Genomic DNA, 25,507 nt, shown 5'->3' with positions numbered 1-25,507 from the left:
AAGAGGTGCTGGGGCCTAGCTCTGTAAAAAATTAAGCACTAGCTGGGCAGCAGCGGCTGCTGGCCGGACATCCAGTTCTGTAGGCAGCGCCGCCGCCACCAGCAGCAGCTCAGAACTAAGGGTGGCATAGTATGGTGTATTGCTACCTTCTGCACTGCTGCTGGCGGCAGCGCTGCCTTCAGAGCTGGGCAGCCGGAGAATGATTGCTGCTGGCCAGGAGCCCAGAGGTGCAGGGCTATGAGTTGCCAAAAGCCTCAAGGTACCAGGGCTTACCGGGGTGAGCCCTGGCACAAATTAAGCACTGTTTACTGGATTTTAAGTTCTCACGATAGCATCGGCTGTGATTGAGCTAGGACACCGTCCATTTTTCATTAGTGATGGAAACGGAGACAAAAAATGAATGCGAGTGGGAGTAAATGTTGCGAAGTCGACAGTGAAAACTGTGCTTTTAACCCAAACTGGACAATGGATTTTCTTTTTGTTATGCCACCACATTTAAACCAAAACCTTTGTGCTTAATATGCCAAACCACTGTATCTGGCTGTAACGTCATCAACATGAGGCGCCACTTTGAATCAAATACAGTAGCTTCAATGCAACCCATCCTCCTGGCAGTGTTGCAAGACATGACAAAACTGAAAATCTGAAGTCGTCTTATCACATTGCAAATGTGATTCTTACATCAGCGACTGTACAGGGAAAAGCAACAACTACTTTTTTTAAGATAATGTTGGTACTAACTAAAAAAAGTAAAAGCTTTTCCCGGATGCCGAGCTTGTGACGAAGTGCATGTTGCAAATCCTGGAGCCCTGGAGGAGCTTTTTGCCAGAGATAAACACAAAGATGACATTGTGAGCCATGTAAAGCAAGTTCCCCTGTCTGATTCCACAACAGTGCAAAGATTGGAGGTAATTTACGAGGATTGTTTGTCAGCACCGCTTGCTGATTTAAAAAACACCAAATACATGTCTCTTGCAGTGGACGAATCAAGTAATTTAAGTGACACTGCCAAGCTATCGCTGTTTGTTAGATTTTATGATGAAAAGTGCCACTGGGAGCTGCGGGTGGCCATGCCTGTGGATGGTGAATGTAAACAGACTGTCTCATGGACCACCAGCAGATAACCCTGGTGGGCCGCAGGTTGCCCATCACTGATGTAAATGCTTGGGGTTACAAATAGGTATTGCAGACTTGAAAATGTGTCTGAAATTCCCTCCCAGATGTACATTTCAAATAGTTAAAGATTTTTTGATTGCTCTGAAATTCAGGTGCTTACATGTCTGTTAAAAATAAAGTATCTCAAACATTATAGACAGAAAAGACATTCTCATCCCCCTGTAAATGATCCTTCCTTCCATGTCATTTCATTGATTAGCACAAGGATACTGAAAAAGTATAACTGCTGTGCCTTCCGTTGGCACTAATGCAACCTTGAGTAGGCCAAGAAGTTCTGTAAATAGGCAGGGGCGGATTCTGTCCTCGCAGTCATGTGAAATTGGTGCAAGATCAGAACAAGGTTATGTTTACACCACAAGTGCTTTACCACACACAACTATATTAGCAAAGCTGTGCTTTATAGTGGTATAACAAAACCGGCCCCCCCACCCAGACTAAACAAGCTACTGATACAAGTTCAGCTTTTCCGGTCTAATCGTGCCCATGGTAGGGGTTTCAGCCAGCACAGCTGTCAGTCAGGGATCATACCTAGAAGAATTCTGTAGTGTAGACACAGCCGAAGGCCTATCAGCAGCTTGTATTTATAAATGTGGGTAACTGGCATCAGTTGTGCTCGGTTTGGTAACTGTACACAGTGCTCAAAGGCTGTAATTTAACACTGCTTTGGTTTTTAGGAACAAACATACATTGTTTTAACTCACTGTGTTTTTCATTTGGAAAACATCAGCAGTTTAGAATTTTTTGTGTGTGTCTGAAACAATTTGACAAATTCAACAGATATTGGTGATGTATGTTGGGCATCTACATTTTTTGGGGAAAGAAAAGAAAAGTCAGAAACTTTTCTTAGCTCTATTGGCAAATCTTCGCTATCCTTCACATGCATATTAGGGCTAGGCACAATCTGGTGATCTATGTCTGTTGCTGTTGAATCTTTAACCTTGTGTTTTGAATTTTTGTGTGTGTGTGTGTGTGTGGTGTTGGTGGTAATGCCTTTGGCTAACCTTGGGCAACACGAGCAAGCACATGGAGAAAGATGGCTACAGAAAATGTGAGCTGCATAGAGATGAAGTGCATAAGATTTTGGTTTTAGAATAGGTTCTATAAGGAAATGGAGAGGAAGTCCACATCTTTTTGCAAGAACTGGGAGTTTGAAAGGATATGGGATTGGTTCAGTCTCATTGTGCTGCATTTACTTCAGTGATTACAACGATCAGAGAATTTTAGGCAGGTGAATTTACTTAGACCAAGCAGAGAAACTCTCAGAAGTAATAGTTTTTCACAAATGCATCACATTCCTGCTGTATAAGGTTACTTTGAATCTTTTTTGATGCGGTTTCATAATCACCACTGGTCAAAGATGAATCATGGAAATGTTGAATGAAGTCTGCATAGGGTTACCATATTTCAATAATGCAAAAAGAGGACACTCCACGGGGCCCTGGCCCCGCCCCAACTCCACCCCTTCCCCGCCCCAACTCCGCCCCTTCTCCAAAGTCCCCACCCCAACTCTGCCCCCTCCCCTGAGCACCCTGCATTCTCCCTCCTCCCTCCCGCCCCCCGGCTACTGCTGTGCTGGGGAAGTTGCTTCGGCCCCTGCTGCGGTGGAGAGTGGCGGGAGCCGGGAAAGTTGGAGCCCAGGGAGGAGGCGGCGCCTTACCATGCCTCCCTATTTTCCCGGACATGTCCGACTTTTTGGAAATTCCTCCCGGACGGGGATTTGAGGACCAAAAAGCCGGCCGTGTCCGAGAAAATCCGGATGTATGGTAACCCTACCCCAGAGCTGCCTCCCGCCCGCCCGCTGGAACCCCCAGGCCTCACCTCAGAGCCGCTTCCTCCTGCCTGCCAGACCCCCTCCAGGCCTCACCCCAGAGGCGCCTCCTGCCCGCCAGCCCAACCCCCCAGGCCTCACTCCAGAGCCTCCTTCCACCCGCCCACCAGACCCCCCAGGCCTCACCCCAGAGCCACCCGCTCTCCACAGGGCCCATCCTCAGCCTTCTCCTGCCTCAGTGCCTCCTCTCCTGAGAGCCTGCCCTCTGCAGCCCCCCCACTCTCCACAGCCCCTGCCTCAGAGCCCCCCACCCCCTCCCTCTCCCCCTTCCCCTTCCATAGCCCCCACCTTCCATAGCGCCCCCCACCTTCCATAGCACCCCCACCTCAGTCCTCCCCTTCACCTCCCTCCATAACCCCTACCCTTTATTTCCCCACCTCCTCCCATAGCCCAACCCCTCCACAGCCCCTGCCTCAGAGCCCCCTACCCCCTCCCATAGCCCCCTCCCCTCAGAATCCCCCCCACCCTTCACCTCCCTCAGGGGAGCCTTCACCCTGCTCCCAGCCAGACCTGGGGAAGCTGCAGCAGCTCAGGCTGCGGGAGGCGCTGCAGCGCGAGCCCTTCCCGGGTGGGGGAGCTCGGGCTCCCGGGAGCCGCCGCCGCGTGATGAGAAACTTTCCCCTGCGCCAGGATTCGCCCCCAGGCAGTGGCTCCGCCGCGGGGAGACAGTCCCGGCTGCACGGACTGCTGGCGGGGGGTTCCTTGCATGGCCAGGACGCGGGGGGGAGACTGAGGCTCTGCCAGAGCCGCGGGGGATGCTCGGAGGAGGGAGAAGCGGCCGCGGGTCCCCCGCACCAGCAGCTGGCTGCAGAGATGCCACCGCTCCTAGCTGTGGGGCACAGGGTTGCAGCAGCATGGGGGGGTTGCAGTCCGCAGACTGAGCGAGCTGACACCCCAAGAGGAGAGGGGGCAGTGGGCAGGGTTATCATACGTCCGTATTTTCTGGACGTTTTTATATATTTAAAAAATCCTCCCGGACGGCAATTAACAACTAAAAAGCCGGACATGTCCGGGGAAATACGGACGTATGGTAACCCTAAGTCTGCAACAACAGAGAGAAACCAAACTTGCCTTAAAATTTAGTTCATACTTGGCAAAACAGTTACAGAAGGATGATGTTGTCTATTGACTTGGAATCTATAATTATTCACATTTTTATTCACTTATTCACATTTTTGCCACTTTACAGCTTTATAAGAAAGGACCTTGGAAATTTTTAACCACAAAAGTTAGTATAAAGAGTTAATGTTAATACTTCTGCAGATGTTTAGATCTTTTTAGACCAAAGGTTGTGGACATGTCACTTCTAAATAAAAAAACAAAAACCCACTCTTTTGTTCTTCTATTAGTAGACCAACAGTTACAGTCCAATTTTCCATTCTTTTATAGTATTGTGAAATCATAAGGGAAATTTTCTTTATAAATTTGAATGCATTAACATTGCTCCCCCACTTCTCTTACAACTAAAAATAAGTGATAGTCTAGTGTAGGCAAAGAGAATGTAAGAGCGCTTTCTGAATGTACATTTACCCCCAAAGTAAAACACTAATCACCCAAGCTACTAATTCTGGCTTGCAAATGTATTGATTAAAAAATTCCTTGTTGCAAGTGTGCTTGCCATGGAGACTCCAGTCTTCTGCAACACATCTTTTTGGGCTCATGACCCCAAAAGATCTGTAGCACTGACCCAGGGCTTGCCTTAGGATTTCAGAGCAGCCAAAGGGAAGAGTTTCTTGTCTGACTTCCCACTACCTCTCTCCTCCCAAATATAATTTTCCCCCTCTCCCCCCCAAAAAGTGGTAAGAACCTTCAGGGTACCACCTGTTCCTTCTCCTGCAGAATTACATTCCTGCTGATTGTTCTGGTGTCAAAGCAGGCATAGTGGCCTACATTTGGAACTGTGTACAGTGGGCTCTCCCAGGATGTATGGGGATTGTGTGTATCTTTTATAAAGCAGGATGTCCATTCCCTCATCCTTTGTCTATTCACTGGCTACCTCCCCAAATTAGGGAATGACTAGCTCTTGGTTCTGGGCTCCATTTATTGTCCAAATAATGGCAAACTCACAACAGAAAACAAAACTTCAGGCTGGGGCTTTTTATCCAGCCATGACACCAAGGCTTAGCAGCAGAAGTCTTCCTCCTCAAGGACTACTGTCGGAGACTACCCATTTCTGTAGCTTCTCCCTGCAATTCCCCTTCACCTGAGCCATTTGCTGACTTTTATAATCACTTACTAGTTACTTTCTCAACTGGGTCTGATAATTGAGCAGGGCTAGCTGGCCCCAGGCCTCACGCCAGTTTGTCTTTTTTGTTTGCTTTGTTTGGTGTGGGAATAAGTTAGACTTGCACCCGTTGAATCTATGCACTTAATGGCAGAGGAATGGAAGATCCTGCCACAACTCGCATCAAAATACGTTCTCTGTGACCAGCTCCTTGCTTACAGTGCAGTTTCCCTCTTGATTTCCCTTTTTATCTTTCCTTTTTGCTCACCTTCTGTTTCATTGTCATTCAGGGATCGTCCTCAGTAGTGACACACCTTCTTCCTGTTCTTTCAGCAAGAGTTACCCTTCTTCTGGGACCTTGTCTACACAATGGTGGTTTTTTCTTTCTTTTTTTTTTGGGGGGGGGGGGGGGGGGGAGGGGGAGAATAACTATTCTGAAATAATTGTATCCACACAGCCAGCTTTTGCCTACTTCCCTTGAATCAATGCATACACATGGCACTAATTCTTTTCAGAAAGCATTCTGGCAGGTATGCCATGGTGCTTTGTCCTACTGCTGTGCTCTGTGCATTCTGGGATTTTTCTGAGTACACTGTGGGATAGCTACTGGAAACCTGAGACTTGGGGGTCACAGCAGTGAATTTCCATGATTCTGCTGCTTGCATTCTATGATGCAGCTGTCTTCTGAAAGTCAGCACCAACTGACTGCTGCCAGTTAGCAGGGACTGAACGCAGCGGTGCACCGCAGTCCAAGCACGATTGTACCTGGATCATGCCTCCAGTTGACTTGGGGAGCCAGCTGCCACACTGCTGAGCCATTTCAGTAAAGCAGGAGGAGGCTAAAATTGAACTACTGATTGTAGATAAAATTTGCTTGGAGCAGCTTAACTCTATGGAGCGCTGTTTCTGGGCTTGAGAAACCAGCTCTGACAGATGGGAAAGGATGACCAGCAGTGAGGCAGAATTTCAGGATATCAAAGGGCACTTTCCTAGGGATCTGTGTGGAGCTACCGTCCATTCCATCTTCTCCATTGAGCTCCTTTCATGAGAGTCATTGATGCCATACAAAAAAAAAAAAAAAAAAAAATTGGGGAGACTCCACACCATGCCCTCCTCTTTTAGTGGCATGACTTGACCTACTCTATAGGTCTACATCATTGCTCTTCCCTCTTCCTATGAGTTATGGTGAATATCCCAAAGAAATTAAATACTTAATTTCAAAATTATGTTCCAAATGGTCTATCTATACCAACAGCAGGAGCACACATAGAAGATTTATTGTGGCCAAGCTCAGAATAGGTGAGTTCCCCCCCCCCCCCCTTAGTTTTAGCTCATGGAGTCCTTCTGGTTGCATGCGAATCTCAGATTTATTTATTTTAAGTGGTTGTAGAGTTCTTGGGGTTCTGAACAAACTTTTGGAACCATGACCTGAATGTACTTTAAAAATCTCAGAAACCAGAAGGCAAATAAAAATAACCCAGAAGTGTAAACTTTTTTTTTAAATCATGAGTTTTAAACCAATTTCACATCTTGAGGGTCTTACTCATGGGTTTGTGAACACTTGAGGTTGCTGGTATTATATACTAGGTGTTACATGTTCAAACACGCTTACGCTTATGCACACTAGGTGCTATTGTTTTACTGTCTCTCAGTAGACACAGGGAGTAGCCACTATATTGATTCACATTCAGAATGGTTTATACACAAAGTGCTAGCAAACAGTGTTTCCCCAGTGAAAATTTAAGTTCCATTACAAGGAAATAAGAGTGGTACCAAAACGTCAGAGGCAAAACAACCCCAAAGAGTAACATACATTCTCTCATTTCTTTCCTTTAAGTGAGGCTGATTCCAGAGCTCAAAATCCTATCGCCACGTTGTAAAACATCTGCAAATGTGTCTGTACAGCTCCAGTTTATGACTATGCCACAGTTTGCAGCACATTGAGCAATGTCAGAGCTCAAAGATAATATGTATGACTACCCCATTTCCAGGCCCTTGCTTTTATGATAGTGGTATGGGCTTGGCAATTAAGTGCCGACAAGCTTTGCCTGCTGGAAACTATTACAAGGACTTTGAGTTTCTTCCAGCCAGATTAATTTATATCTCCTCATTAAAGATGAACACATTATGTACTCACAGAAAAAGAAGTTACTGTCTAGACAACCAAGAGCTCAGGAACTGGAAAATTACTACAGCGCAAGGTATGGTAGTCCATTTCCCTTTAAAACAACATTCCTCCCAGTGTAATTCTGTCACTTTTCTAATTATAGTATTAATGTACACGTAGTATATAAAACAGTTTTTATGGCTTTTTCCTCACTACTCAGCAGCTTTTACCAGCTGCAGCAGTAATAGAAAAGCATTTAAACCCAGCTCTGTGTGCAGTGGTTTACACTGATTTTAAAAAATGAAATGCAAATATTGGTATGAATAAAAAAAATGAATATGAACACTTTAAAGGGTTTGTTGCTAGTAAACTGCAATTGGATGTGAACTAACAAGTAGTTTGGCTTGGGCACATCAGCCATGGCTGGCCTGATTAGCAGCTTGCCACAAACATACTTTAGTTTAATGTGTCCTGGAATTGGTTGGAAGGGATCCATAAACTGTCACTAGGTTTTAGTCACAGTTCACAAATTTTGAAAAGTAATTTCCTTCATATCAGGACTCTTTAAGTGTGCAGTGAGGCACATTTGTATAGTGGCATTTTTAGACCTTTTAGAAGCTGTAGTACACACTGGACATTTCCAGTGCTGTGGTTGCCAGGAACCAGTGCTACATTTTCTATTTGCACTGATTTTTTTTCATACATATACACCCCTGCTCTATGTCCCAGCAAAAGTCTCACTGACTTCAATAGAGACAGGATTCCATCCCCTATTGTATAACTCTTCAGTCCTAAATTCATGGAAAACCAGGAGTGATCACCATGACAAAAAACATTATTAAAAAGCTTCATCCAGCTCCTCTGAAGTGATCTATGCCTGGATAGCCAATCCTAATATTAAACAAAATACATCACTGTCCCATGGCGGCTGGTGAGAATTTCAAAAGATGCATAGTTGACTTGTTCCTGTAACCCAGGGTATTTCTTTTAAATAGGAAAAAAAAGAAACTCAGACTTGGGTCCTGATTGTGCTCTTAGTCATCTCAGTAGCAAAGCACTTACAGACTTCCTGGGGAGCAAGAACAGGCCCCAGGCTTCACTCCATCACAGCTGCATGTTTGATGGCCTCCCATACTGGAGGATTTTCTGTTCCAGGCTGCCACATTTTTCACATTTTCTTGGTACCCAGATCTTTGAGGCACCCCACTGCCACCCACCCTTAATCTGAGACAGCCTTGTCTGTGCCGGTCAGCGTTCACTCCCCAGCTCCACTGGCCCTGGGCCACACAAGCAGTCCCCACTAGGCTTTACAGGTCCCACTGTCACTCTATAAGCACATCCCAACTGTCAAGCCCTCTGAGCAGCTCCCTGGAGTCTCCAGTCGCTGCTCCACTTGCAGTAGTCACAGATTTCCTGCTTCTAAAGAAGCAGAACCCCCCAGCATACCAGTTACACATCAGATCACGGCTCTGCTTAACACACAGCACTTAGATATGGGTATCGTGAAATCAAGTATAAGGTTATTTAACAAAGCACAGAGATTCGAAGAGTAGCAAATAGAAGTATTGGAAACAAATAGTTACATATAAAAGCAAAATCATAACACACATTTTAGTGCCTAGACTTAATTAACAAGATACTCTTATGCCTTATGTAGAATGTTACTCGCCCCAAGTCCTTGGAGGATTTTACAGCCAGGCTGGCTGTGACCGTAATTTCATAAGACAGACATGCTCTTAGTTTGCCTCCTTGGTGAAGGATCCCGTGTTACCCAACATCTACTAGTCTCATCTTTTGTCTCCATTCATAAACAGTACACCCCATGCTGTTTTGTTTCGTCCCGTAGATTTTTTTTTCCTTTAGATTTTGGACAAGTAGATTGGTTTGTTTGCTTGTTTTTTAAGATACAGATAATTTAAAAGAAAATATGCAAAGCAAAGATAAGCATGGCATCACAACACTATAACAGATCACTAACGTAAGAGTATGTTAAAAGCACTTACATAGTGAGATACCAAAAACAATATGAAGAATTCAAGTTAAAATATATTTCCATAAGAGATTAGCTGTAGTGGCATACCAGTACTCTTTTATAGTACCAATTAGAGAAATTCTCTTCAATTCTCCCTCTCAAACTTATTGTGTAATGTTGTTGGCACAGAACAGTGTTGTGTTCCAATCCAGAAATGGCTGCCCCTTAGTATGCCAATGTGTATGTCCAGTTTGTAAAACATCTTTGGGAACCTTCTATAAAAATGTATGATTATTGGGTGTAATGTAAAGACTGTATTGTTATGTTTGAAGAAAAATTTGGAAGAGAAGCAGAAGTAAAACATTATTAAACCTATCACACCCCTCTTAAATTTTCATTCCCTACAGAGTCTCTTCCATAAGAGAGGGACTATTCCGTTTGTTTCTGTGTCATGCATGTTACAGATCTCACTATCATGAGGAATAATAAAAATGGTTAATCTCTGAATTTAAATATAAAATGTTGGGCCAACAAATCAGTAGCTTTCTTTAAATCTGCTACTCAGGAGAATTGGCATTCCAGGCAGCATCTCCATCTTAAGGGCCTGAAATCAAAAACACAGTGAAGTCAGTGGAAAGAGTGCCATTGTTTTCGATGGGCTTTGGGCCAAGTCCTAACTACTAATTTTCATAGCTTTTAGTTGTTTCTTGGCATTGCAGTAGACTCTACACAGGGTATAACTTTGTGCACTAGAGCCCTCAGGGGACGTGCTCAGTGCCTTCCACCCCCAATCGCACTGGCTTCAGAGGGCATATGAGGGTGTTGCACAACTTGCAATATTACAGGCCCCATTATAGTGCAGCAATACATCTGAACTCTGCTCTTCACTCTGCCTTTTTTCCTTGGGTAGCTGTAAAATCATACTATTGAGATTAGTGTATATCTTGTTACTGGATTTATCTATTTTTTTAAATAGTAGTAGTAATGATGGGCTTCAAAAAGACACGCAGTTTTAAATACCGAGCAAACCTCAGCTGCAGAGAAGCTGTTCTGAATGCTGGAGGCAATTTCCACCACCATGGATTCCAGGACGAAAACAAAAATTTCCCTGAAACGTTAGCTGAGCAAGTTTCCAGAAAGAAAGTGGATTCTTTTTTAGAATCCAACCCCATGTGTGAAAATAGCTGCTTGTGCTGGAGTTTAGAAGGGTTTTGTATCCCAAGTTGTTGCTGGTGTTGCTCTAACAAAACAAACTGTTCTACATTTATACGTGTGTGTATTTGTCGTGCAGGATTTTGCATTAAGGACAATTATAAGACTTTGGGGAAGAGTGGTGGTGTGGAATATGGCGCCAGCAATGAATTCATAGTAATGAATGAATGAAGTGAATGGAATGAGAAAACCTTGACTTGAGAACTGTACTTGGTTCAAGAGGCAGTCACAAGATTCCAGTCCCTGTGCGAGTTCCCTTCTCCCCTTCTAAACCGTTCCATGGGAGGATGGCTACCTGCAGACCATGTCGCTGGCCATGTGCTCAGTTGCTGCATTGTCATGCAGTAGCACCCACAAAAATGGTTGGAAGGGAAGCTTCTCCACATGAGGGAAAAGCTGCTAGACTTGTTTCCACCCCATAGAGAGGCTTCAGTGGGTGCAGATACAGGCCAGCGGGAAATAGAAGAACTGATGATGGTGGCAATGAAAAGAAAGTGCTGTGTTCAGAAACCAGAATAACTGTCCTTCATGAACAGAAGACAAGCGAGAGTAGTAGGAAAAATACACAGATTAAGAGGGTAGAAGAAAACAGGTTTTTTTTTGTCATGAGTGGAAGGGAAATTCCCATAATGAGTGGAAATTTTAAAAAAGAAACTAAAGGATGACAGCAAGAATGAAAAAATGTCAGTGGGGTCATTACGTTAAAGCAATGGAGATAGTAAGATAGGTGGAGAGTTGGGATTTTAAATGTAGCAAGAAACTGCTGCAAAGCTGAATAAAGTTATTTCATAATCTTAAAACAACTGCGGCAAGGTTTCCACTCTCTGGGAGATGACTGGACAGACTGACTGCATGAGACATGATTATCTGCCCGAGAACATAAGGGTTGAAAGGATGAAAGGATATTTTATTCTGTGACTTATCCACAAACTCACTTGTGGAAGCTGCAGACAAAGACAAGGGTAGAAAACTGGCCGGAGAGCACAAAGCTGTGCTGCTGTGTAGCAGTGTGGCTAGTGAGGAGGAGAAGCTGCTGCTAACTGGAGAAGCTACAAAACCTCAACCACTCCATAATGTTTTGATTTCAACCCTCCCCATTATGTGGAGGCGCAGTTTAAAAAAAAAAAAAGTCAGAGGACAACTGGCATAATGAAAAAATGAAGCTGTAAAGGCATCATGGTTATGCATAGCAGTCCAGATTTGATAATACAATTTGTTTTGAAGAAACAAAAAAGACTGCCAGTTAGCTACCACTCCTGGGCTAAATTCTACCCTGCTGTTACATCATTGACTTTAAAAGCAGTTGTGCTCAAGGCTGTATTTTGCTCCTGGTCTGTATCCTGTGGATATTGGAGTTTAAATCTGTTTAAAAGCCATCTCATATAGTGGAGATGGATAGTTGAATGGGCAACATTACTTGCCATGCAACTTTGCCCATTTGATACACTGCAGTGTGGCGGCTGTAACCGGGAATGCAGTGGAGCCTGGGACCATAATGCTTAGTTAGCCATGGTTATTTTGCAGTGCAATCACTCTCCCAAATCATTATGGTTGATCTGGATGACAGCATCTTGCTGCACTAATTGGATTAGTGTTAGAACCCATATGCACCCACAGATTATGCCACAATTTCAGTGCATCACCCTGTTTGTGAGGGGTGCAACAGGGAGACTGTGGGGAAAAAGCATCTGAGCTATTTCAGAATAAACCTTCAGTGGAAGCTAGGAATGAAAGCTGTATCTGACAGCCTGCCTACTCCAGATTCAACTTCACCTAGTAACAATCAATCTCCTGGGAGAATGTAGGGGTCTCTGGACAAATCTTTGCTTTGACACTGATAAATAACAAATGAGAGACTTGCTATTAGAGTTTAAGTACCAAATGATATAGGACAGATTATGTCATAGAGGAGTTGTGCTATATTTTAATCTTCAATTGTCCATGTTGCTGCTAACCTGGAGGAAGCTAGTTTTATAAAACAAGATTTACCATTTGATTTGAAAGAAAAAACTTTTTCGGTTGTAATTAAGTACAAGACTCTCCTCCACCACATGAGCCAGACACTCCTGGAAAACACGAGCACATGCACTTACCGTAGGGTGACAAGATGTCCCGATTTTTGGGTCTTTTTCTTATATAGGCTCCTATTTCCTCCCCACCCCAATTTTTCACATTTGCTGTCTGGTCACTCTAACTTACCGAGTGTATTCCCCCCATTCCTCCCCTGTCTCTCCTTAGACCAAGCTGGACTGGAGATTGAGGTCCAGAGATATTTGTCAGAATTTTCCATGGGAGGTGATGTGGATTTCTGACTAACTGGTTTTCCTCTTTCTAGGCTGAATGAGCAAAGAATCATCCTTCCCTGCCAGTTCTTTTGGAACTTGTGGCAAGGAGGTACAGTCTGAGGCAGTAATGGTCATAGGCATGTGCCTAACCTTAAGCATGTGACTAGCCCTGCTGACCTCAGGGGCACTGCTTATCTGCGTACATTTAATCACATGCTTGAGTACTTTGCTGAATAGGTGGCCCTTTTTATGAATTAAGCTTGAGTCCTCCTGAAATAGTTACTAGTCCTGAACTAGTTCTTTTTATTAAACCCAGCTGTTAATATAGTGAAGTCAAACATTCCGATGTCATGGAAAACCAAATATTTTATTATATGCATTTCTAAAGCATTTAATGTGGTGAATTACTTTGAACTGTATAGTCTAGAACAGTGGTTCTCAAACTTTTTTTTGCGCAGTCCACTGGAAAATTGCTGAGGGTCTCAGTGGACCACTTAATGATCTTTCAAAATGTTGTTTGTACTGTTAGCTAACTATTGTAAAGCACCTTGGATAAAAGTGCTACATAAAAAAAAATGTTTTTTTTTGTTCTACAAATAAAAGCACACGACTCATATTTTAATATCAGTAGTCTTACCTTTCTCATGCAAAGGATGTGCCCCCTCTCCCCTGCCGCGGCAGCCCCTGAGCTAAGGCTGGGAAGGAGGGAGGTCTCTCCCCCCCCACAGCAGCCTCAGAGCTGGGGCTGGGAAGGAGGGAGGTCTCTCCCTGGCAGCCGCAGCCCTGGAGCTGGGGACAGTCGCCTCTTTCTCTGGCCGCTGCAGCCCTGCACATCACAAATTTCCTCCACCCCCTCTTCTCACCCCACTGCCCCTTCCCAACTCCCCTCTATTCCCCCCAAGGCCACCACCTCACCTTATATGTGCATTTTCTCCAGGGTCCAGGCACCTAATTAGTGGAGCCGCAGGGTGGCCCTTCATTCTCTTGTGTGCAGCTGCTCAGGTGCGCACCTGAGAGGGAACTATCCGCAGACCACCTGAACGGAGCTCATGGACCACAGTTTGAGAACCTCTGGTCTAAAACTTCAGCTGGTATAAATTGGTGTGCGTCTGATATCGGTGGAGCTTGTACTGCAGCTGAGAATATGGCTCGAGATACTTGTAGTATATATGGAATGTAGCCATTTTGCATTACAGTACTTAGACTATGTTAAAAGAATGATTATTGGGATTAGGGGCACATTACTGTGTAATTTTGTGGTTCTGATTAGTTTCGGAGTGAAACTACAGAACTTGGGATCATGGGATGCCTGTGAAGCAACAAGGAAAGGAAGACAAACATGCTGTTATTAACAAGGAACAAGACTGCCATTCTTTTATGATACAAGCTTAGTTTAGTGCTGCTAAGTGTTTCCATCATTTTTAAGATTGCCAGTACCGTAAAGAACACACTGTACTTTGACAGCGTAGAAATGCTTTTTTGATAGAAGCATTAACATAATGCAGGAGAGTTTGGCTGAGGTCACAGTTGTGCGACAGCATATTCAAGGGAGGTTGTGCCTGGCCATGCATAAGGGGAGGAGGAAGGCAAAAAGAGCCTTCTCTCTCCCTTCAAGCCCCACCCTCGCATGCCTGCAGGGGCCAGGTACAGTTCTATGGGAGATTAGAAACCAGCAGCATTAACCTACGGGCCATGGGGAGGCGGTGTGGAGCTGGTGGCTGGCCTGGAGTTGAGCGAGTGCTGCATCCTTTCACATGGCTAGGGAGTTGCTACAGCACTGTCTCCCACACGCAGTCCTCAAACATTGCTCCCAGGGCTGCTGCTGTGATGTGGTCTCACTTCCAGCTGTCTCCACCTCCATTCACAATTGGGCCATGAGTCTGTTCCCTCGCATTGAGGAAAATGCCTTCAGTTTTCTTTACCTGGAATGCCCAGAAGAGCAGAACAAGAAAGGAATTAATGTTACTAGGTTCGGTGATATTAATCCTCTTACAAGAAGCTGAGGGTCCCCCGCAGCATACTTTGAGGGAGAAGAGCTAGTTGAGCCTGTCTGAAAGCTTCTCTTTTGCATAGTTTTCAACAATGTATAAATATGCCAGGGTAACAGAGTGTTCTCCTGTTACAGCATGCTAGCCATCTGCAGTGGGGGATGGTTTCCAGTTAGCTACTGCAAATTTGTATAAGAGAGATAGAAGCATTTCTAGGTTTTCTAAGACCTTCTAGTATTTTATAAAAAAAGTTCTGATATCTGTTAAACAGCAGTAGCAAGTCCAATGATTTAATCAAGCGGTTTCCAATTCCTTTCTCTAGGAGTGCATAATTGATGAGGATTGTGAGATAGGGAAATATTGCCAGTTCTCCAGTTTCGAATACTTATGTCAGCTCTGTAAAACCCAACATTCAGTAAGTACCGAATTCTTGTATGGTCTTCAAAAACTGTCTCACCACATAAAGGACCATCATTAATGGCCGTTGACCAAAAGTGATATCTCTATTGGTTAAGTTCTGTTTGGGTGGGGTGGGGGGGGGAAGGTATCACAGCAGCAAACACTGAATATGCATATACAGAATGCTTTTTCTTGCCCTGCATATTCTTGTGTGTGTTATAAGGATTCTATTCACTGGTGCTTTAGGACTCAATCCAACTCCGGTTGACTTCAACTAGAGTTCAATCAGACACTTATAGAAAAGAATTAGTGACTTTGCTGCCTAACATGATAAAAATGACAAGTTGCACATTGCATCCATACACCTATATGAACATGCTCTATTTGTGTTTGTGTAACTCCCTCCCGCATGGGTCATTAAGTGTTTGAATCTGGGAATTTAAGAGCAAACCTCTGCCATTTCAGCTAAAGGATTAACTCCCTCAGCTGGTAGCAATAGTAGGTTATCTTCTCACAGGGCTGTCAATGCTAGGAGGTAGTGCTCCTTGTGCTGAGAGTCCTGCTAAGAGTCAAACGGAGTCTTTTCATTAAATGTTTTTATCTCCATATCCAGATGTATTTTTCATTCATATTCCTTTGCTAGCCTGGAGTGAAACTAAATATTTGTTCAAAAACTATATAGTCCATAGAGCCTAAAAGGAACAAATAAGCAAGTCCTGCTGAAGTTCTTGTTACCCACAGGATATTATATTCTAAAAACTGCTGTGTGAGGCCATTATTCTGCCAAAACATACACAAACATTTAGCTTGAAACACATAAATAGTCCTATTGGCTTCAGTTGGACTCCTGGTGAACCTTCATTTTAAGAAACCAATCTTATGAACAACCATTTTTTCCAGCTAGGAAGGAATAGCATGTCCATCCTAGTGATGTCAAAGAACAAGTTGACATTCATTTCAATACATGGGAAATTGCTTTTCAATGGTTTAAAGGACAAGAAGAAAGCCATGCAGTTCACTGTACTGTAATTTACACACACTACTTAGTTTTGAGATGTTCAACTTATGAAATTCTCAGTCCCTAATTAGTTCATAAAATAGGAGTTCTACTATACTCATATACGTAACGTTAAGCACATGTGTAAGTCTTTGCAGGCTCAGACCCCAAGTGAAAAGACATGCTTGACAGTATTTTAATGGGCTTTTTTTGTTTTTGTTTCATCATTGTACTACTGCGATTTAGATAAACCCAAAGCAAGAACTGAGATTTTACAGGATTTTATGTAAAAACAGGAGATTTTACATAAACATGAAATGTCCACGTTTTGCGTAGTGTTCAGTAGAATATTTGTAGCCTATTGTATATTAAAAATGGGCCCTAGACACACCCCAGCTCTAAATAGCCTCACACTGCAAGGTGGCTTGAGATCCAGTCCTGGATTCCTATCCAAATTTTGCAAATAACCCTTGCTTAATAATGAGCAGAGAGTACAGGCCCTGAGTGTAGTCCCCCAAAAGTCTCACTCCCAGGAGGGGAAACCCCTCTGTCTTTGGGAGGCATGCAATATGCATGCATATTGGGGTGGGCTGTACACAGAGAACCCTGTTACAATTCTGAACCCTGAAGTTACTAGGAATCTGAGAGATGGCTAATCAAATTATTAAAAAAAAAATACACAGTGCATATAGGTATGCATACCAGGTATGTACCACTGGTACATTTGGAAAGCTGTTGTCCTAGGAACTATCTTTCTCTGGGGACTTTGCTTCCCTCTTCCCTCCTTTGAGTGGGAGTTGGCCCTTTCTTTTAAGACTCTTGATTATAATCAAGATAATTATCAGCTAGAGGGTGCAGCACTGTTTTAAAGTGATTCAGATCTCTCTGGGATCTAGTTTCCCCTTTGCAGTTAAGGTTAAACACATGAATAGTCCTATTTTAACCTATGGGATTAGTCACATGCTTAAAGTTGAAAACACACGGAGAGCTGCTTACAGGATCTGGGCCTTAAATCTGTGCTCATCCTTAACAGCGGTTGCTATGTTTAGTGCTGAGTTCAATGCTGGTGCTAAAAAGAGAATTTTGTTGCAGTGATTTTTCCCTCTCCTTCTTCTAAGCCTTGCTCCCGAGATGTTGAATGCTGTGGAGACCAGCTTTGCGCCTGGGGTGAATGTGTGGAAGCTGCATCAAAAGGCGAGAATGGCACAATTTGTGAAAATCAACATGACTGTAATCCTGGGACATGCTGTGCTTTTCAGAAAGGTAAACTGGTTTTGCTTTTTTTATTCTATCCATTTTATAGTGCAAGAGGATCTTCAGCTCAGCGGAAGTAGCTAACTCTCTGTGTAAATTAATGGGTAATTTTCTCTTTTGCTCTGTGTTACTGTGGAGTGTGCAGGGCCGGCTCCAGGCACCACCTTCCAAGCAGGTGCTTGGGGTGGCCACTTCGGAGAGGGGTGGCACGTCCAGCTGTTCAGCGGCAATTCGGCGGATGGTCCCTCACTCCTGCTCGGAACGAAGGACCTCCCGCCGAATTGCCGCCACAGATCACGATAGCGGCTTTTTTGGGGGGGGGGGGGGGTTGGCTGCTTGGGGCGGGAGGGAGAAGGCACTTCCTACAGGACTGCATTACCGTGAAAGTGACATTCTTCAAACATTCTAGATCGGAATGGTGTGAGCAATAGAAGAGCGCAGGGTATAGTGTGTTTCTAATGGGCAGCTACAGTCATTTGAAGACAATATAACAGCCTTGCCCAATTTTCATACCAAGGAGAAACCTAGTGTGTTTTACTTTTTACCTTGTAGAGCGGAAAATATTTGAGATTCTCAGTTTGCTCTGTCAAAAACCACTTTTGCTTCCCCTGAATGGCCCTTCCCACATTAGAGAGAGGGAGACCACCAATACAGGAGATTGCATAAATGTGAAGTTCTAGCATGAAAGACTGTTGGGTATTATGATGCAGTCCAGTACACAACAGTGTCCTGGACAGGACATGAACTAGAAGGGCACTACAGAACACCCCATTAGCCCACGAGAGAGTCTGAGGCTTACAGAAGTGAAGCTTGACATAGTGAAAGGCAAATAAGCAATTTGTTTCTTCAGGCCTGGGCCTCACTCTTTCCACCCAGTCAATCCCAAGCCTTTGTCTGCTTATCCACGACAGTCTCGTGTGTCACCCTCATGCCCCTCCTCCCTTCTGCAGTATTAGTGCCCAACCTCAACATTTCCTCTAGTCCAGGGAGATCATTTTCTATGTTGCTACCTATATTGGCCTCTCCCATGACCAAGAAGCCGCCTCAAATCTTTGGACTTGGGATGACTTCTGCTGCCTAGAACCATTGTATCAGAGTGCTAGGGAATGTCCTGTGGAATGGGAAGAAGGTCCATTTCAGGCACCATCCAAGTTGAGTCAGTTGGGTGTGTGCAGTTTTTCCTCGTTAACGCTAAATACAAAAACAACAAGGAGTCTGGTGGCACCTTAAAGACTAACAGATTTATTTGGGCATAAGCTTTCGTGGGTAAAAACCTCACTTCTTTGGATGCATAGAGTGAAAGTTATGCCTGCATCTGATACAGACTAACACGGCTACCCCCTGATACTTAATGCTAAATAAAGAGCACTATAAAGGAGACTTTGCTTTGCAGAGAACAGTTTTGGATTATCTCCTTGTTCATCAGGGTTTTCTTTATTTTAAAATATCTACAGAATTTGGTGAGCTTCAACAGGGACTCTTCTGTAAACCCCTCCCCTAAGAAGAAACAGGAAAGAAGGAGCAACTTTAGCAAGTCTTCTGACTGCTAATATCACTTCCCCAAGTGGGACTCAAATCCTGCTCCTGGATCCCATAGAAGCCAATCGCAAAACATCAACTGGCTTCACTAGTGTAGGGCTGGACATATAGTGAGGGGAACACACTGTTCCCTGAACCCCAGTTTCCTCTGTGATATGAGCCAGCAATAATTGCATTTGAAGCAGTACAATTCCAGTATCGTGCTGAAGATGATTATTTAATCAATACAAACCCTTCACAGCAAATTTCACTCAAGTCAAAGTTAGCTCCTGACTTGATAAAAAATGCTTAGAACAAAGCCTGTAGCTGAGTGGTTCTCAAACTTTTGTACTGGTGACCCCTTTCACATAGCAAGCCTCTGAGTGTGACCCCCCTAATAAATTAAAAATACTTTTTTATATATTTAACACCATTATAAATGCTGGAGGCAAAGCTGGGTTTGGGGTGGAGGCTGACAGCTCATGACCCCCCCATGTAATAACCTTGTGACCCCCTGAGGGGTCCTGACCCCCAGTTTGAGAACCCCTGCTGTAGCTGTAGAGGGAAAATCTAAAGTTAATGAAAACGGTGATTATTTCCCTGCCCAGAACCATGGTATTAAAGCTTTAAAGGAGGTACTGTTTAAATACCACCACCACCACCTAACTCTTACGTAGCTCTTTTTATTGGTAGATCTCAAAGTGCTTTACAAAGGTGGTCAGTATCATTATCCCCATTTTACAGATGAGGAAACTGAGGGAAAGTGATTTGCCCAAGGTCACCTAGCAGGCCAGGACTAGAGCTTAGGTCTCCTGAGTCCTAGTTAAGCGCCCTCTCCACTAAGCCCCACAGCCAGAACAGTGCAAAGGGACACTAGTGTAGATGAGAATCAGGCCTAATATATTATGTTGTAAATTCAGCTTTATACACCAGTCTAGGGCCTTGAGTAATTGCAGAAGATTTATTGAAGGTTTCATTCTTTTAATCATTTTAGTTAATTGTGATCTTAATGGTAAAAGTCTGTTGTATAATCTTAGAAAAAACAACCTGCTCAAAGCTCTTTCATGAAGATTGCTGTTGTCTTTTTACATCACTTGCTATTGTGAGAATGACAGTTCAATAATTCAGTTTTCCCAAATATTTCTAAGATAATCACCAACAGCTGTAGGAAGTTAACTTTCTTCTTTGAGTAGCGACCCTATGGGTGATCCACATTTGCCTCAACATGGAAAAAAATCTATCCTCATACCCACTCAATGCAGAGAATTCATTGGGGCTACTCTAGACTCCTCCATAGCCAGGCAAACGTGCGCAAGGACAGATTTACCACAGAGTCCAGTCTTGTTTCAAAGATACAACAAAGCCTGCAAACCACAGCATGGACTTGTCTATGACTTCCGGGCTATATGGCAGCCTGTACATTTGTGATACCCTTAGTAAGGCTACACTCTGTCTTCAGCCTGCCTAATAATCGTCCATACCCCAAGCAAGCACAGTCTATGTGAATGGGTGTCAGTACCTCAGAGGTTCTCTACTCTCTCCGTTGGTGGAAAGATCTATGAAAGGTGTGCAAGGACCATCACTACAGACTACTCCCTGATGGGCACACACTGCTAGAATCTCAGGTTCACACTCAAGGAATATAGCCTCCTGAGGAGTCCAACCTCCATATCAACAAATTGGAGCGCTGAGAAGCCTGTTATGGAGGCAAGCACTTCCTACCCCACATCAGGGGCCATCCAATCAGCATAATGCTGGACAACCGAGTAACAGTGTATTATATCAGTCGTAAAGGAAGTGCAAGATCCCAGGCCTTGTGTGCTGAATCTATAAAACTATGGATCTCTCACACTGCATGCAGATCTCAGCGCTTTATGTACCAGGACTACAGAACACAATGGCGGATTCCCTCAGCAGACATTTCAGCACCAACCACAAGTGGGAGCTGAACAATGAGGTATTCTGAGAGAGCTGCCTTACTTGGGGCTATCCACAGATAGATTTCTCTGCAACTCCATTCCTTGGCTCTGCATACTGCTTTACACTTGTGGTCAGGCTCCATTATTGCTGAAAGTCCTGAACAAATTGAAACAAAAAAAATTAGTTGACATCCTTAGAGCACCATCTTGGCCAAGGCAGGCGGGGTTACCAGAACTGATCCACCTGTTTCTGTGACTGAACCACCTCACCCAGGAATCGGGATCAAACACTCATCTGAATCTGTCAGCACTTCACTTCAAGGCTACTAGATGGCTCTCAGGTATAGAGCAAGATTGCTCCCCTGATGTACAAATCCACCACGAGACCTCAGCTTAGTCCTCAAGGTGCTGACGAAAACTCCCATTTGAACCTATGGCAAACTGTTTCCTTCTTCATCAGTCCCTTAAGACCATGTTCCTGGTAGCCATCACCTCAGCCAAGAGAATAGGGGAGCTTGGAGCCTTGATGGTGGATTCCCTATACAGTGTTCTGTCATGACAAGGTGACACCATGTTCACACCCTCCCTTCCTTGCCAAGGTTTCCTCAGAATTTCATATCAACCTGTAGATTCACCTCCTGGTGTTTTATCCCAAGCCTCGCTCTTCAAGAGAAGAGTCGAGCCTTCAACACACTGGATGTAAGAGCCCTTGCCTTCTGCCTAGGGAATACTAGGACCCGTTAGGGCTTCACCCAGGCTTTATATCTCAGTTACAGAAAGGACAGGCGATTTCCAACTAAAAGACTATCTAGATCGGTGGCAGGATACTCCTTAACCTGTTATGAAGCTTCAGAGGTTCAGCCCCCTCAGAGTCATTACTCATTCCACCAGAGCTCAATCTACCTCAGTAGCCCCGTTGAAAAAATACCTATTTCACACATCTGCATTGCAGCCACCAGGTCTTTGCTACACACATTTTTCTGAGTGTTACACTCTTGTGATGACTTCCAGAGCTGACGTGGCTTTTGGCGAGGCTGTTCCACGATCTGTACTGAATCTGCCTCCTCAGCAGCCCCCTACCCCCATGATCGGGATACTGCTCTGGAGTCGCGCATCCATAGGGACACTACTCAAAGGAGGAGGCGAGGACACGTTGTACAGTAACTGGAGTTCTTCAAGATATGTCCCCCTATGGGTCGGTCCACTACCCGCCCTTCTTCCCCTCTGCTTTGGAGTCTCTCATTGGACTTCCATGCTTAAGAAAACTGGAGTGGTGGTGAGTGCACATCTCCCAATATAGCTTGTATCAGGACATGAGGGTGTCCAGGGCACAGGCACGTACCCATAGTTGACAAACATCTTTGATCAAGAGTGCACAGGCATACACATTCTGATGTGGAGCACCTGTAGGAACACACATCTTGAAGACCACCACTTACTATACCAACTAAGTGACTTATCTTTTCAATTTGCCTCTAATTTTTTTTAACGACAATGCAAGGTCTTTTGTTAAATTAAAAGTCACCATCAGGGAGCGGCGTGTATGTGTGTTTGTCAGGACCTGCATTTGGATATTCCTGAAACTCCTGTACTTCCAGAGTACTGAGGTATATTGGAGTGCTTTCCTTTTCTGGTCATCTTTGCTTTCTATATCAAGAGTCCCAAACTGCACAGCATTCTGGTAAATAACTGCTCTCTCTAAAGGGTGAATTTTACCTGTGTGCGGAGGGTTAGTATAAGGCCTCTCTGACATAAGTCCCACTTGAGTCCATTTTGCTTTTTTTGATCTGTCACTGTAGTTTGGTTTTGGTGTAGGCTTTTTTTTAATAGTAGGGGGATTTCCTAAATTAATTCATACATTTGTTTGTGGTGACTTCTTGTAATCCTATTTTTTGAATAACGGCAGTGCACATTTAATCCTTTCAAAGAAATCATAAAATAAATTGGAAAACAAGATGCAAACTCCTGCATCCAGATCTAAAACCAAAAAATCCTGGTAGGTTTCAACAGTTACTGCTCACTGCTGCCTCCTTTGTAGAATGGTATGTTCCCCCATTTTTATAAAATACCTCTCTTCAGGGGAAGGGCATTACAGAAATGCAGTTATCAATTCATTGCCAAATTGTTGCTGCCTTTTGGTGAAGAGGATGGGGATTGTCTTAGCCTGAACACGAGGCAGAGCCACAGTATAAATGATTTGAAATCTTACTCCGTCTAGTGGAAAGGCAGGTGAGAGATACACCTCTCCCATGGGTGAGGGATTGAAAAGAGCTCCTGGCTCACTGTGAATCTTTCCTATGCAGAACTGACTAGTTACCCTGTGGATCAAAAATCCTTATGGATTTATCATTTTTGCATGCAGATCTTCTGTTTCCTGTGTGTACTCCATTACCTGCAGCAGGAGAACCTTGCCATGATCCTTCAAACAAACTCCTGAACCTGATCACATGGGAACTGGAACCAGATGGAGTGCTTGAGCGCTGCCCATGTGCAAATGGCTTGATATGCCAGACTCACAGGTAAGGCCTGGGAAGGATCAAAAGCTTTTTTCACTAGACTCTTTGAACCCTTTCAAGGTTAGTTTGTGTGAAATACCCCCCACTCTGCACGGAGTATTTCCTTGTTGCAAGCTGCTCAGTGTTGAGAGGTCTGAAAATCTTGACTGCCTTCTTCACCACTAACTGGAAAAAATCCTCACTGGTATAAAAATGTCTAAAGCCTTTTACATTGTCCTAACAGACACTGCCATTCCCCCCTGTCAGGAAGTGGCTACTGGTATTTGTGTAGTCATTAGCAAGGGGGCAGTGGATTGTCATTGCAGGTGGTGTTTGATACAGTCACAGTTGAACTGCACTTTAGAAGGCGCACAGTGTATTTCTGTTTTTTGTCCAGTGTCATGCAGGGTATTTGATCTGATTGTAATTGAGACTGTAACCCCCCTTTCCTCCCTGGGTTACTCGGTAGCAGGGAACACTCACCTGTGTGCCTGGGCACTTGATGTTGTTGACATTAAAGAAGATCCTGAGTATCCCAGTGGTGCTGTTGGATAGATGGGAAGCCTCTGCTGCAGTCCCTTTACTCCTAAAGGACTTTAAAATTGGCGGTGCCTCCGCCTGACTGGCCCCTGTACACACTCAATATAATCTCAAAAGTACCAACTCAAAAACACCAATTATAAATAATATACATCCAATATACATACATTAGAGTTCACACACCTTCACTTAACAATTTAAAAAAATCAGGGTATAACCATCTAAAACAGGGGTAGGCAACCTTTCAGAAGTGGTGTGCCGAGTCTTCATTTATTCACTTTAATTTAAGGTTTTGCATGCCGGTAATACATTATAACGGTTTTTTAGAAGGGGTCTCTCTCTAAGTCTATATTATATAACTAAACTATTGTTGTATGTAAAGTAAACAAGGTTTTCAAAATGTTTAAGAAGCTTCATTTAAAATTAAATTAAAATGCTGATCTTACGCCGCCAGCCTGCTCAGCCCGCTGGGTGGGGATTGGGGGGTTCAGGGCAGAGCACTGGGTGTTGGGGGGAGGACAGGGCAGAGGGCTGGGGGTGTGTGGAAGTTCAGGGCAGTAGGCTGGGTGTTGGGGGCTCAGAGAGCAGGGGAGAGCGGTGGGCGGGGGGGCTGAGTGGGGCGGGGGGCCGGGATCCCCCCCCCCCACCGCTCTCCCCTGCGGGGGCAGGAGGCAGAAGCTTGATCCTGCGGCAGCAAAGCTTCCTCCTCGCCCGTTTCTTCCCCCAGCGTGGTGCTTTCCGGCTCCTCCTCCTCCTCTCACCGGGCAGGCAGCGTGCCACTCAAAATCGGCATGCGTGCCGTAGGTTGCCGACCCCTGGTCTAAAATTTGATGTCACTGCTAATTTAAATCCACTGGGGCAGCTGAACAAATATAGTATACAGTAATAAATGAAACTTCTGTAACTGGCATTTACACTGCCACCATTTACCCCAGCCCGGATTGTACACTCCTCTGGATTTCACAGTCCTAGGCACTTACTTGCATGGGCGCGCTTGGAGATCTGCAGCTGGAGACAGCACACAGAATCAACAGAGTATCAGTCCAGCCAAGGCAACAAGCTGCACAACCCCGCTGACGACTGGAGCTGGCTCCACCAAATGTCAGCAACTCTGGGTCCTGGTTCAGTGGCAAGGTCGTTTGGCCTCTCCTCAGTCTCTCTGCTGTGCTCCTTCCCTTGAAAGTACTTTCCCAAACAAGAGTGGGGGTTACTCACAGTCCTTCACTGCAGGCCCACCCCAGTCAGCTCCAGGCACAGCAATAGTCTTTGCTCTGACTCCAGTGAAGCCACCAACAACCTCGGAGGCTCCCTTCCAGGGCTGGTCTTACCATGAGGCGAACCGAGGCGGCCGCCTCACGTGCCAGACTGGGGGCGCCACTAGGACCCAGAACATAGAAAATTGGGTCTGCTGCCGGTGCATATGTATTCTCTCTGCTCTAGATGCACAGAGATGGTGGAGTGCTGTGCTGGAGGAAGGAGGGCACAAGAGACATAACAGGCAGGCAGGAGAAAAGGTGAGAGGGAATAACAGAAAGCAGCAGGAGCTGCAGGGAGAGAGAGGAGGAGGAGCCTCTTATGTACCTCTCTAGCACC

At 44.6% G+C, this 25,507-nt stretch overlaps 1 protein-coding gene across 5 annotated transcripts in view; it reads left to right on the top strand.

The window, feature by feature from the left end:
- The window catches only part of DKK3 (dickkopf WNT signaling pathway inhibitor 3), a 47,380-nt gene that overhangs the window by 18,828 nt on the left and 3,045 nt on the right, over positions 1-25,507 (top strand). For 3 of the 5 annotated variants that reach the window (XM_005311037.4, XM_065594870.1, XM_005311039.5), the window contains 3 exons: positions 15,115-15,207; positions 17,307-17,451; positions 23,242-23,398. In XM_005311037.4, the coding sequence (XP_005311094.1) occupies positions 15,115-15,207; positions 17,307-17,451; positions 23,242-23,398 (395 nt within the window). The remainder of the gene's footprint in view (positions 1-15,114; positions 15,208-17,306; positions 17,452-23,241; positions 23,399-25,507) is intronic. The other 2 variants (XM_042858893.2, XM_065594871.1) reach the window with 1 other exon arrangement.

This window comes from Chrysemys picta, chromosome 4 (genome assembly GCF_011386835.1).
Source record: "Chrysemys picta bellii isolate R12L10 chromosome 4, ASM1138683v2, whole genome shotgun sequence".
NCBI classification, from domain to species: Eukaryota; Metazoa; Chordata; order Testudines; family Emydidae; genus Chrysemys; species Chrysemys picta.
This window is presented reverse-complemented; position numbering and strand designations above follow the sequence as displayed.